Source organism: Aedes aegypti, chromosome 2, assembly GCF_002204515.2.
Source record: "Aedes aegypti strain LVP_AGWG chromosome 2, AaegL5.0 Primary Assembly, whole genome shotgun sequence".
Lineage (NCBI taxonomy): Eukaryota > Metazoa > Arthropoda > Insecta > Diptera > Culicidae > Aedes > Aedes aegypti.
The window spans coordinates 37,430,661-37,445,644 of NC_035108.1; the positions used below are offsets into that span (position 1 = coordinate 37,430,661).

Below are 14,984 nucleotides of genomic sequence, written 5' to 3' on the forward strand. Positions count from 1 at the left end.
TTTTAATTTTGATAGGTAATAATGCTACGAAAATCAATATTCGAGAGAGATCTTGGATATCCTGGTTTGGCTTAAGAGCGTAACTTTTTTGGTTGCCTTCGGGGTGAAAAACTGATTAAAAAAATTAGAAATCAAAGATTATGCCAAAACATAAGAACTATATTACAGAAAGTTCTAGTGCATAACAGATAGCTTTTGTAGATATTGCTAGCCTTAATCAAAATCCTAAGAAGTACAATGCTCCCGACACGAATGCCCTGACGAGGGTAAAGTGCCGTTAATAAATAATAATAATAATAATAAGACGAAGTCCAATAAGCATGTGATATATCATGTACAAAAACAGGCAATGTATGTTCACGTTTGACTTAGGACTAATTTTTATTGTTCAAAATAATAAAAAAAGATATGGCAGTTGGTGTTCGTACAAAGTTCTCGTTGCAATGTAGCTGTTGGAGCAGTTGTTCTAGCTTCAGAAGACACGCTTTCGGCAATGAAAGCGCTGTCCTTCTCAGGTAACTCAAATGTGTTCAAAAATGACATTTTCATTTCGAAAAAGAAATTTACAAAAAGAAAAAAAAACATAACACGCTGTACATGGGAATAATACATAACAAAAGAAAGCATAAAACTGTACACTTTACACAAGCATGGACTTAGATGGTCGGAGTATTCTCAGTTATTGTTATCATGTAGCGTCATCCGAAGTAAGTTGTTGGTGGTGTTGTCTGTGACTTCATGTGGCTTGATGGTTGTTGTTTTTGTTGGTTTTTGTGCTAGAGGTAGAAGAGTTGAATAGGCTTAAGCCTTGGGCAGATGGGCGGCTTCTGGCTGGAATCCGTTCTCATCGGCGATGTAGTTCACGGTGTAGACCTGTCCGTCATCGGCGGTGAAGGAGTACGATCCACGGACAACCAGAGCCTCAACATCTTCGGCCAACCGCCTCAGTTCAGCCTGTTCCTGGCGGGACTGTCCATCGCTAGTTTCGAAGCTGAAATGGTGAGAAAAAGAAGAAAACATGCGGTCAACGGTCAGAGTCCATGAGTTGAAGATGATTCGTAAGGTCATCGAAGTAATATAAATTTCCATACAAACAGGTTGGGTAAATATTTGAACCCCAAATAAGTTGGAATCCGAAAAGTCGTTATGGTAATTTTTCGGATGCTGCAGGGTTTCAGTGCAACTTCACGCTACCACGCGGTAGAAAGACGAGTCCGAATTGTTTGAATGCTTAATTAAACATATCACGCAAAGCAGATGACACAATCCACTTGACTGCAATAATGAGTCTCATCGCTCAGCATGATGACAAAGGTTAAACCGTTTCAACTATCAGGGTGGTATCAGCAATTGATTGGATGTGCGTGTTGATCGTCCTTTGACATCCATAATTAGGGTTCATTGCTTGACCACCCGATCGAATCTTTCTCCGTGGCACAAGAAGTTGCACTGTGTTCTAGAAATTCACTTCATTAAACACGCAATACCACACTTACGCGAATTTGTATCCATCAACTCCGATGTTGTCGTTCTCGTACTTCAGGATCTGGGCATTCTTGGAGTCATCCAGAGGGGCAGCCAGGGCCAGGGCAACAACGGCAACGAGAACAATGATGGTCTTCATTTTGAATTTGAGATTTGGGTTTGGATTTTCCGGAGAGGATGTCAAATTGATAACTGAGTTTTGTGGATGCAAAAAACACACTGACGAGATAATGAGCGCTGGGCCTTTTTATATGGAAGCAATATCTCTGCGGCGCTGTCAAGACAGAAAACGACAAAGATGACGACGACGACCACGACGGGACGTGTCCCATACGAAGTAGCCAAAGTGGCAGCAGAAGCAGCATCCGTGGACGACGACAAGTCGAAGAAGAATCCTCATCCCCACTCCCACACCACCAAATGTCTTCTTCCGTCTTTCTCCTGCATCCCCTTTCTGATCATCGAAGTTTTTTGTATGATAAAATGTAAATATGAATATTATTACCTATAACGTTCTCCCCAACTGCCCAACACACGCAGAGCGTCACTAGCTATCATCATCAGTGGAGCGTCCTTGCGATGGCAACGGCTGATTCGGTGGCGGGCGTTTCATCCGAAGCCGAAATCTTACTCTCGACCACTGCGCACACACCCATACAATATTGGCTGGGCTCTGCACGAAATTCACTTCCCCACACGAAATACCGGCCCTGCTAAATCGCTTTATCGAGAGGAAGAAATTGAAGACGATGCCTCTCCCCGGCGGTGGTCGCGACAAACCGAACATTATAATGTGATCAGATGTACCCGCGACGATCACAGTGGAGTATCAAGGGTTTGATGAACAAATGACACAAGTTTAGAAGTTTTGCGTCTAATAAAAATTAGATACTCATGTTCTTGAAAACATACCGATTTGAATGATACAGCGTTACAAAAATAACATTTTTGCGTGTTTCACGAATCAAATCACATATCTCTAGTAATGTTGGTGCTTGTTTAGATAGGTCCCACTTACCCCGGGTATAAAAATATTTTGGGGTAAGTTAGACCATAGAAAACACAAAACACCTGTTTATCGTAGCAGCTTGTAATTATACTTGAAATTGTAGTTTACTGATGTTTATTTGATCTATAACACAATTGTTAAAGATGCGAGCTAATGCAAACGTGTCACATTTTATCATCCAAGCTAAAAATGATGCTGAATTGACAACTGTTACATAGAGCACCTGGTAATAATAATAATAATATTTTTTTGTACTAAATATATTTCGTATCGTTGTATCTGCAGCTTTCTAGAAGAATACCCCATTGAAAAACTATGAACTTGGCATGATGAAACCTTGAAAGGGTTTTGATGAGGGTCATGAGAATATTTTTGATTTCTATGAGGATTCTGACAAGCATCTCGAGAGATATTCTCTGCTGAGAATCCTAAGAGGAATCTAATGGCAATCATGGAAGTATTTTAAACAGGATTTTGTTGAGAATCCTGAGAGAATTCTGAACAGAATCCACAGAGAGATTTGATGGGAATCCTGCGAGGAGTATGACATAAATTTTGCAATGATTTTGATGATTTCTGATCAGAATCATGAATAGATTCTGATGAGAAGCCCGCGAAGAATCTCATGTGAATCCTGCGAGAAACCCAATGAGAATCCTGAGAGGATACTGATGTGAGGTATGTGTGAGATCCCTGAGATTAAATTGGTCACTTCTCGAAAACTTATTCATATAGACTCAAGTCAAAAAAGTATACAAACTTACTTTATCGATCCTACGTGTTTCGCAGACAAAATTCAACACGTTTTGCTTTGAACCAACTCGATTTTTCACTTTTAGAACGTTTAATTTCCGAATTTACAAAACGACGAAAGTAAGATTTTCAACTTTCGCAACCTAACCACTACATTCGCCGCCCCGCTGTATGGAGAGAAAAAGTGACTTAACCACGAATCAAAACAAAACACAACTTGAGCCGATTTTACACTGGTAGAAAAACGTCGCAAGTAACTGAATGAAACGACTTATCATTTTGTCATAAAATTCTTGTGTGAAATAAAAGGAACTCCATAGTTTTTGAACGCGAGCTCATTGTATGCAAAATTTGAGCAATGTACACGTCGTAAAAATGTTAAAAAGGTGATTCATTTTAAAACAGTTTTATAAGACAGGTTGTGATTCTTCTGAATTAATTTTCTCAAAAACCGTTTGGAAGTTACTTACGTCGATTTGAAAAAGTAATCGAGACTTGTATTCAAAGCGACCAGAAAAGTTTCTGATGGTCATCTTCTGTCATGTTCTGCCAGACAAGATACATTCCATACCGTCAAACGGGGCTACTTTTGATTCCGGGGGCTACTTTGGACACTCACGTTTTAGATTTATTTGCAGCATAAATATTAATCTGAGCCATTTTGTGTCTTCAGCACTTTTATTAACCAATATATGCTCTACAATCAGGCATAATTTATTTTTGGATCAACATCAACAATAACAGGATGGGCTTCGTGGCCTTGCGGTTAGCGGCGTCAGTCGTCTGAGCGTATTGTGCTACGAAGTGTGGGTTCGATTCCCGCTCCAGTCAGTGAAAACTTTTCGTCAAACGAAAAATTCATCACTGGGCTACTGGGTGTTTCATGTTGTCCGTTGCCTAATGTAAGTGATCGTTCAGTCTGTGCAGCCTATGTGCTGAAGACGGTGTAAATTGTCTTTTTTTATAAACAAGAAAATATATCAAAGAATTCCGAACACATATTCACAAGGCACAAATCGTGGAAAGTTGTTGGGAACGTCACAAAACTATCAAATCGTCATGTTCTATAGAAATTTGTGATTATTTTGTGTAAAAAATTATTTTTTTACACAAATAATTGATCAAAGGTCTTAATTTCATGACAATTATTTTATTTTTAAGTGTTGATTTGTATATTTTACAACACAAAAAAAGTAACCCAAGTATTCAGATTAGTTAATAGCCATAAAACACATATATTTTAATACGTATAAATAGTAAACTCACGACATATTCCTTAAAAAAAATACAAATCGGTCATATTTTACATAAGTCCGCAACACAAAGCAATCCTACCCTACATCTGCTAAATATAAACTACTCTTACGCTACCTCAAAACTATTGAAAACCAACATACGTTTAACAAAAGCGAAATTTAAATTGTTTACGAAGATTTATCCTTGTACTTCATGCATTTCACTTCCAATAAAAATTACCTTAAATTACAGGAATTAGAGAGATCCTTCTACATATCATTCATATATCATTAAAAAAACAGAACGAATGGTAATTATTGTTAATCAGACCTTAAAAATCATCGTAGTACTTGGTAGTTACAGCATTCGTTTATATTCACTTAAACAATCAAGCACTCGTAGCTGACAGTTTCATTTAACAGTAAGTAAACTTGAAATTTCATACTGGAAATCAAAAACATAGCATGTTCTGCTGGAAAGTGTTATATTGGTACGTGTATTTTTTCGTGCTTTATAATGTTCTTAGTTATGTTTATCAACGAAAAACGCCTAAGAACATCATGATAGACGATAATCTATAGAATCAGTTGAAATTTTATGCGAAAATAACAATTTTGTTATCTAATCGTATTGCTTTTTAAAAGTGTCCGAAGTAGCCCCTTTTTTGTTTTGAAGGACACATATTTTTCACTATTCAAGCATTTTTTTATTTCTTGCTGGATTTGCATTATATTTTGCACATTTGTTACATACATATACAACTTAAATATATGCAAAAATTATAGAAATCTATCCATAATTCTTAGAGCTACAAATCCTCAAAGTTGAGGTATGTGAAAATAATGGCAAAAGAAGCCCCGTTTGATGGTATTAAAATACTTTCAGGTGAATACGTTCGAAATATTTCGAAATGTTATCAAAAATCACTGGTGGAAAATACGGTGTATACTAGGGTGCGGATTATTTTTCGAAAGTTCTCAAAACCAGAGATTCGTGTGCTCTTCTGAATGCAAATCACATAAAAAGGAAAACCTCAAATATTTAGCAGAGGTGGTGCAAGCGACTTAGAGGTGAATTTACAAGTTAAGAAATACAACCTACAGTGAAGTATTCACAACTTTGTTGTTTTCGAAGCTCTTAGCATCATTCTCTTCCAAATTAAATTTATAAAAAGTTTCTTAAATATTAACTTCGTATAAAATCAAAACTAATCCTAGTTAAAAATAGTTTTCATTTTTTTTCCTTTCTTTTACTGAAAAAATTATCTTCTAAGTTACGGTCATACAAAGATATTTAACAAAAACTACCCAAAAACATGACATTTCAATTAAAAAAACTTAAAATTTCATAGAATTTATTGTTTTTTTTTATCACTTGAAATTAAATGTTTACCGTTTAAGTGAAATTTTTGAAGTATTTTATTTTATAAAAAATTAAAAAAAGGTCAAATTTAAAAAAAATAATACAAAATTTCACAAAAAATGGTTTTACTTGAGAAAAAATCAAAAGTTTTCATTTTTTTTCGTGTTATGAAGGCCTCGGGACCAGAGGGGCTATTGTTGTTCTCATTTTTTCTTGAAAGTTCAAAAAATTTGACGTTTACTGTCAAATTTTCATCGATGTATGTGTTTAGTTTTTTAGATATATTTTTTTTTTTTTGAAAATAAAAATCAGTCATTTTATGTCGGCACACACTGTAGGTCTTAGCGCATTAGATTTTTTATTTAAAAAAAACCATAAACAGCTCAACCGATTTCCAATCTTTTTTTAAGGAATGAAAGCTTAAGATTTCAACTCTTCATAAATAATATAAAACTAAAAATACAAAGAACAATATAAAAAAAAAAACTTAGTTCTTTAGGACATTTTTATAATTTTTCATGTAATTTTTTTATCAGTGTTTTATATTTTTCTGAAAATTTTAAATTTTAAGCTTTCATTCCATAAAAAAATATTGGAAATCGGTTGAAACTTTCAAAAGCAATGATTATTAAAATAAAAAATCTAATGCGCTGTGCCCTACAGTGTGTGCCGATAAAAAATGACTGATTTTTTATTTTCAAAAATATATATCTAAACATCTTAAAAACATACATCGCTGAAAATTCGACAGTAAACGTAAAATTTTCTGAACTTTCAAGAAAAAATGAGAACAGCAATAGCCCCTTTTGTCCCAAGGCCTTCAAAAATCGAAAAAAACGGAAATGTTTGATTATTTTTCTTCATGCAAAAAAAACAATTTTTGTGAAATTTCTTGAAAAGTTAAAATCTTTAGCTTCCATTTCGTCCAAGAAAATTGAAAATCGGTCAAGTGGTTCAAAAGTTATGACTTTTAATAAATTAAAATTTTGCATAATCGCTATTTTTCTGGTCACCCTATTTCGGAAATGGTCACCCTAATCAAAAAATCCAAAAACACGTGTATCCTTGTTTCGAATGAGGAAAAAAATCCCAAGAGCCCGATAGGAGGCTACAAAAGCTTGTAAGGGATCCACAGAAACATGCTAGAACTCTGAAGTATCTCGCTAGAAATTCACAGGATCCTGCCTACAATTATCAGAACTTCGCTTTAGGATTCCGATACGAAATTACGTATGCCCAAAGCCTCACTAAGGAATGCTTAGGATATCGCTAAGATTCTGCTACGATATCGCTGGAAATTATCCCACAGTATCTCTTTAGGGATTCACAAATCATCAGTGGAATCCCTAGGTTCACACAGCATCCCCGGTAAGGAGTTGTTCATTAATTACGTAAGGGATTAAAGGAGGAGGGGGGTTTGAGATTTGTTACTCGCCATATATTTTTTTATATTTTTCATTCACAAATCTTATCATCAGAGCAGTTTCAGAAAGTCCTTGAAGCTCACTACAGGGTGATTACTATATCCTGTCAGTAAAATAAGTAATCGTAGAAAAAAAAATGGTTAAATGAATTTAATTGCCAGTGCATATCCAGTTTAGGACATCTATAAAAATTGTCTTTGCTATACATAGATAACAAATTAATTTTTTTATCTCAATTTCAGCCACAAGCATTGTTTCAGAAGCACTACAGTTAACACGCACGTTATTCAAAAGCATATATTTTAACCAAAAAATACATATTTTTTTCGCTAAAATTTTTCATAATCAGTCTTCATTCTATTCCCTAGTAAGTCTAAAAGATTGTGGTAACATGCTGTTTCAATCAGGCATTTTTTTCAGCGAAGTTTAGTCAAAAAATAGATATCTGTGGAAAACGTGCGTGCCAGGTGCAATGCCTTTAAAACAACACATATGACTAAAAACTAAGGTAAATGAAAAAAGATTTAATCTTTACTTTGTCAAAACATAGATGTGCAAACAGGATGTACACCGGAAATTAAAATTCATACATACATCTTTTATCTACGAACATTTACTTTACTGACAGGAATTTGTAATCACCCTGTAGAAAAACCTGGAGTAGGGTTCATTCACAAATTTCATAACGCCGAAAATGACCATTTTTGACACCCATCCACCCCCTCGTAACAATTTTTGTTATGAATATTCTACGAATTTTGTATGAGCTGTAACATTTCGTAGACTCCCACCCACCCCCTTCAGCGTTATGAAATTTGTGAACAGGCCCGTACCAAAAGGAATCTCCAGGATGTAGTTAGGGAAACTTCTAGATCCAACTTAAGATTGCCAGGATCTTTATTAGGCTGATACAAATATTAATTTTCTTTTATGTCACCCCCCCCCCCCCTTCAAAAATCCGAAAAATTTGAAGGGGAGAAAAAAAAAAGTTTCATCATCTCTTTGACATAAGTTAGAGTTTTTTCAATTTTTAAAGTAAAAAACAAGTAAATTATTATCCAGAGGACGTTTGAAAAAAGTTTAAACAATTATCGTTAAAATAAAAATTCGAAAATATAAATTTTTTTCATATTTATTTTTTGTTCCTTATTTATTTTTATCCCCCCCCTCGTACCTTCCAAGTTGTCTCGGACATAAAAGAAATTTAATATTTGTATCAGCCTTATTAGGAACATTATTATTATTGTGTGTGGCTCGTACCCATTATTAAACATATTCTTGATATGGTACGTAGTCTTTAAGAAAATCGAACATTATAAAGAATCTCTAACAAAAAAGGAATGTTGTTCTAAAAAATCAACGCAAAAAGTTCAATATACGCACTCATAATACAGACAAACAGTAAAAACTTAGTTAAGTAACGGATACACTTTGTTTTATTGGCTTCTGTTGGTCAATCATCCTATTTCGCTTATTTCACAATATTCATTGATTTTGCTCATGTTTATGAAGAATTTTAAATGATAAATAAGCGACATAACGTAAAAGACCAAAAAAGAAACCGCGGTGGATCATCAATTTGTCTAGCTTTGACTGAATTATGGATTATATGTTGACATTTCTGAAATGTAGTTGAAAATCGCAATTTGTTTTATGAAATTCCATAAAAGTGAGAGACCACGACTGTTTGCTTTATTTGTTTCTACTACTGCGGTATATTTTACATATGCAAAGAATGTTATTTCACAATGTTATAAACTATGAGCTGAGAAGTTTGTGACTATGAGACAAAGTTTGTGCTTTGTGTTTGCGTAGTAATCGCACTGTCGGTATCGATCATCCGTGTAAATGCTTTCGTATCCATTTCAAATTATATCTCTATCGTTTACCAAAACGAATCCTTTCCCTTATCCAAAATCCCAGTGTTTTCTTGTGGAAGTGCAGAGGACTCCACGGCTTCTATAAAGCAAGTTACACCGCCAACATTTCCCTCCCATCCTCAAATTGACCTGCATTCGGACGCAGCCGGCGCCGGTATTGTGTGTTATAATAATGAGAGCACCAGTACTTACACATTGAAGATGCTTACTGATCCCGAGTAATGTCTGTTAGTTCCCTGTGTAAGTACAGCTGTTCTAGTAGCAACTGCGGGCGGTCAATCATGCTTCATGTTCATGCTCATGCTCAAATCTGAATAAGAGTGGTTTTATTAAGTGTACCTACTGGCGTACTCATGTGGGGCAGGTCACATAGTATGGATGTCTGAGAAAAGAATGTTGGACTCTGTTTGAGATACTCATAGACATTAATGACGCCATAAAACGTTGTGAATACATGACCATCTCGACAGTAAATAAACTCGTACGGGATCCCTGATAGTTGCTGCGATATCGGAAAGGAATATCGACGAAGATGGTTTTAAATGTCCGAAGCAAAAGACACGATAAAAAAGAAAATAGTACAAAATTTGACTGGTTTTCCAAAATGTTACCAAAAACGGATTCCATTTGGTGCCAAAATCGTGGGGTGCCAAAAATGGAGCATGCCATAAACGGCATCCCACTGTATTAGATAAATTTCAAGAGAAAAATGTGGAAACCATTTTCACATTGTACATCAGAAAAGTTTATCTCTCAGAAAAAAAATCGTTATGTTCAACTTCTTAGAATTTATACGAAATTTTATTTTGTTTTAATTTTTCAAATGTGTACAGCTTAGGCACAAAAAACCCTCTTTTGCGATCTAACTTGTAACTGCTGGACGCAAACATCAAAGTTCGCATGAGGCTGATATCGAGATTTTAGTTGTTCAAAAAATTATATTTGTTTCAGAGAACTTTAGCGGATTTGATTTCGGATTAATTTTCATGATTTGGTGGGACTTATCGACTTGTTGTCAGTACTTCAAATACAGATAAATAAATAGATCATAGATTCCAGAACCAGAAAAGAAAACATTGAAGTGAGTGTTAAAGGAACCGTTTTGCATTTTTTTAACATAATTGATCATTGCATTTTTTATATTCGGTAGCTTTTAATAAATCTACACTGTTACTTCAATAAGGCCTAACTGACATGAGCGATTACTCTTCATCGATCCTCTCTTAGCTAATAACTTCGCCAAATTAGATAAATCTGTAATATTTGTTTTTAATGAAGCATGATATAGTGATTCTTCATCCTTCAGCACAAAAAATATGTTACGGAAAGAGAATCTTGTCCCAGGTGATTTTTTTTTTTTGGTTTCAAGATATCTTCTCTTCTTTTTGAACATTACCCAGACAACCAAAATGTACGTATAAACGAAATCACCTGGAGGCTTTTTATGTGCAAAATTTCACTTATTAGATGTCGCGAAAAGGCCTTCTACGTACAAAAGTGGAGGCGATATGCGTGCATATATTATGTGATGATTATTAACATACATTGCGAGTGTATAATATTCTACCGAACTAACTTGTGATCTTATGCGATTTAACTTATGATAATGAGGACTGTTCATTTTATAAAGTGGACACCTTGTTTATGCATATCTTTTTTATTTATTGATGAAATCGTAAACGGTTTTCTGTGTATCGTTCAACTATTATTCTACAATGTTATGAAAATACAGAAACTTACAAAATGCTTTCGGTTGAAGAACTAAATAGTTTTTGCAAAACTCCTAAGAAAAATGTTCGTCAAGTTTAAGCATTATTTTTCGCAAGAAAAAAAATCCTAAATTTAATGAACAATTGTATGTTGGTATCCTTTACTATTCAATTTAAGGTAGAGCTTTTTAAAAACATCAAATAATATTCCATCAGTTCCTGACGCTGAGTCACTTAAGTGATCTATTCCTTATGGTCAAATTTGCTGAATACACCATCTTTTTACTACCAGCAAAAAAGTAAAGTAATAAGCGTTTTCAAAACTGGTTTTAGATTACTAAAGAAACTATATATGTATAAAAAAAGCAAAATCTTGAGTTTTAACCGCACTTCTTGGGTACCAAATTCCTCTTCATGGTCATGGTTCATGGTTTTATTTGAAAAATCCCATACTTTTTAAAATTATATACGCATGTTTATCGATCAAGTGCAAAACTGTAAGCGTTTTTCTCAAATATTTTGATAGGTAGTCTCAGAATAACACATTCTGAAAATCAATTACATGCAAAAAAAAATTTGATTTAATTCAAGCAGTGTTCCCAATCTTGATGATTGTCATTGTGCTTTGAGTGGTCTTCTGAAAATAAATTATTTGTTTTTTCTATTGTGCTTAAATATGAGTGGGGACTAATCAGCAACTCTTATGAAGGGCGTAAAGTTAATTTTTATTATAATACTATATTATTACTTCCCGTCTGGACGTACTTTAAACCCTTAAAATTCTACTCATATCAGTTCCATTTAAATTTAAGATATTTTTCTTTTAAAAAAATGATAAAAAATGATATTATGATATCTGCAAAATTGCTTCTCCAAAAATAACTTGATATTTTTAGCAAGCTTCTAATTGATGATTGCTTTCTAAGTACAACCATTTTTTGAAAATAAAAAATATAAATTGTCGAATTTTTCCTGCCGATTTTAATAATCCTTGATTTGATAACCTCCAAAAATCGACCGTTCTAAACGTTGTGCCTTATTAGTGTGAAATCTTTTGGTAACTTTTTTATTTACCACAGCATTGTACAATATCGTTCGGATTTACAGAAAACCGATTTCGATTTCATTTGATAAATTAAAAAGATATTGCATGTCCAAAGTGTCCACTTTATAAAATGAAACAGTCCTTAAATGTTGATTTGACAGCTGCTACGGATTGATTCGACTTACTTGAACAAGTGTACGGGGACGAAGCTAAATGTACGAAATGAACTTAGAAAAAAAGTATCTTATGCGAGGAAGCTCATCAATCTGACGAGTTTATTCACGGTGTTTTGCGGGTTTGATGTAATTAGTTATGAATAAACGAGTTATATCGTGAACATTCATGGCGATTTCTGGTTGTCGGGTAACGTCCTCACTGGGACAGAGCCTGCTTCTCAGCTTAATGTTCTAATGAGCCCTTCCACAGTTATTAACTGAAAGCTTTCTTTGTCAAAGTTGCCATTTTCGCATTCGTTTATCGCTGTGGCAGGTACGATGATACTCTATGCCCAGGGAAGTCAAGGAAATTCCATTACGAAAAGATCCCTGGGACTGACCGGGAAATTGAAACCCAGACATCTTCCAGCATGGCTTTGTTTTGTAGCCGCGGACTCTAACCACTCGGCTAAGGAAGGCCCCAAGATATAAAATCCACAAAATGTGTACCATGAAATCATGTAGAGTTTAATTTGAAAAAAAAAATGCTTCAGCAAAACAAAGGACCCTAATATTAAATTCAAATTTATGTATGGAATGAGCGTTTGAATTATTCATAAAATGTTGCATTGATATTCAAAAATTGATTAGAAATTTTGATTTTTTCCCAAAACTGTTCCACGGGCCGTATACTCGAGTCTAGGGGAAGAATTTCAATGGTCTAGGAAAACTCAAAATAAGAAATTCATGCAAAACTAATAAAAACTTTGTTGTCGTGTATGCACAATAAACCGTTTTACATTATATTAATATATTCAAAATCTGTTTGTGATATTTACTGGCTCCTGCGGGGTAATCGAGATCACCTTAGTTTCTTCCCGTTTTTCCGATGATTCCGGGAGCCTTTCTGAACCTTTTTATTTCACGAACTCGTCGCATCCCTTGTGGAGGGCAACAGTGAAACACTTGAGTCAATCCGTTGAGCCGTTCTCGAGCCATTTTGTGACATACAAAACACCATTCCATTTTTATTTATATAGATGATCGATACATTTGAAGAGATTTTTCCATGATTATGACATAATTGCGGAGCCACCCTTTCTATAGTAATAACTAACATTTCTTCCTATCCGAGGACTATAAGGATGTGGCTGCGTGCAGATAATGACTTTTAAATGTTGAGCTCTCCCTATTTGTGTTCACTGAAAACGGTGAACTAATTCCAAACCTCATTCATGGAATACCTATTGTAACTTTGGTTTTTCTGGTTAGTCACGGAAAAAACAACTATATTATATTGTATGGTCCATTGTGTTTACGCTGCGTGTAAATTGTTTATTTTATTCTTTTTTTTAAATAGACAAAGATGGGATTAGCCTGACTTTTTCCTAGCTACATCACCCGCTGGTACCCACCCCGCGGTCTGCAACACGAAACTTCTTGAACTCGTGCCTCTTTCACGTAGCGCCACACAACCCACCCATTCGTTTGCAAGAGATCACCGTCGACGCCGCCGCCGCGAAGAGGATCGAATCCCATCCGAAAATGTCACCTCACCTTAGCAGAAGCAGAAGCGGTCGGTACTACTTCTACTATATACCGCGCACAAGATGAGTCCACTTTGTTATTTATTCAACAAACAATCCACTCATAAAATATATCAAACCGCGTGTGTACGCGTCTTTATCGCAGCCGCCGCCAACCGTTGTTAGCAGTAAGCATCTCCGCGCAGACAAATCGGTTCAAGATTTTTCTGGTGGCGAGAAGAACATACAGAGTAAGGTGGGGCAAAAGCTCGATCTTAGTGGAACAATCACAATTTCCAGAAAATTGTTATCGGTATTAAATAAATAAATACCGCACAGTGGACCTTTAAGGTTCATATATTTACCTCTTTTAGATATAAATTCCACAATTATTTGATCCTTAACGAAATTTTACTTGAACAGTATTCGAATGAACAATACATACGTAACATTTGCTTTTGAATTGTGCTAGAAATCGTAAAAATGAACTTCTACCTCACACGATCTTTTGCCCCACCTTACTCTAATTTTGCAGCATACACCGTTTAGTTTGGTTCTTCAAAGGCATTGTAAGTATGCAGAAAGGTTTACCACTTTTCGGATGCTGTGTCCCATAAAACACGCGGAAGATCGCAAAGAGATTGATCGTGACTGAAAGGAGATGTCCGGTTGTCCTGGGATCACTTCTTCATATGCTTCTTATGCTTAAGATGGTGCGTGCAAATGTAAGCGAATTAATACGGTAAGCTGCTTAGCAACGGAGCAGAAAAATGGGCAAATATATGGAGCGGTTCTGGCGAGATGAAAGACTTAGTCATTGACCGCAAGATGACTGGACTGAATGGGTAATTTTTCTGAATGGACGATGCGTAATGGTAGTGCGCAATGCGGTGGTTTAGTATTCAAATAAGACTTAACGATTTATTATGGGTAACAAGGAAACCGTACAAGTACATAATCAATAATTTATGAAACTTATTGGCGAACATAGCTCATTGAAATGATTTCATAATAAAATGAGATTTGAATAAAACATTATACACAACAAAGCCAATGATGGTAACTACGAAAATTGATAGGATGTATACTTATACACTTAGGGCGGTTCAAAATTTAAAATGATTGAGAATCGAATCTCCCATATGTTTCTTACCATCCTTACCTATAAAAAATAGTGTTCTGTGAAGTTTTCAACTTTCTAGGTGGTGATTTAAAGGTGGCCCCAAAGACAATGTAGGTTTACATGGAAAGTTACTATGGAAGAAATTTAGTAGACACTTTCCAAAACACGCTAGTTCTGTAATGTAAGTACAAACTTATTATCTCATAGTAAAAACTCGTTCTTCAAACCATAATAAAGAAATTTGCTAAAGAGATAAATTCAATCCAACGGATAGCAG

At 35.0% G+C, this 14,984-nt stretch overlaps 1 protein-coding gene across 1 annotated transcript; it reads right to left on the minus strand.

Annotated features, from left to right (window-relative positions):
• Positions 1-352: 352 nt before the first annotated feature.
• Positions 353-1,719, minus strand: LOC5574853 (flexible cuticle protein 12). Its single transcript, XM_001661627.2, has 2 exons — positions 1,497-1,719; positions 353-991 (listed from the first exon to the last, which is right to left on the minus strand). The coding sequence occupies exons 1-2, from the start codon at positions 1,622-1,624 to the stop codon at positions 802-804; spliced, it is 318 nt and encodes a 105-aa protein (XP_001661677.2). The 5' UTR covers positions 1,625-1,719; the 3' UTR covers positions 353-801.
• Positions 1,720-14,984: the final 13,265 nt, after the last annotated feature.

Coding starts and splice junctions, on each gene's coding strand:
- LOC5574853 (XM_001661627.2), bottom strand. CDS start 1,624: ATGAAGACCATCATTGTTCTCGTTGCCGTTGTTGCCCTGGCCCTGGCT. Junction 992..1,496: donor GTTGATGGATACAAATTCGC/GTAAGTGTGGTA, acceptor TCACCATTTCAG/CTTCGAAACTAGCGATGGAC.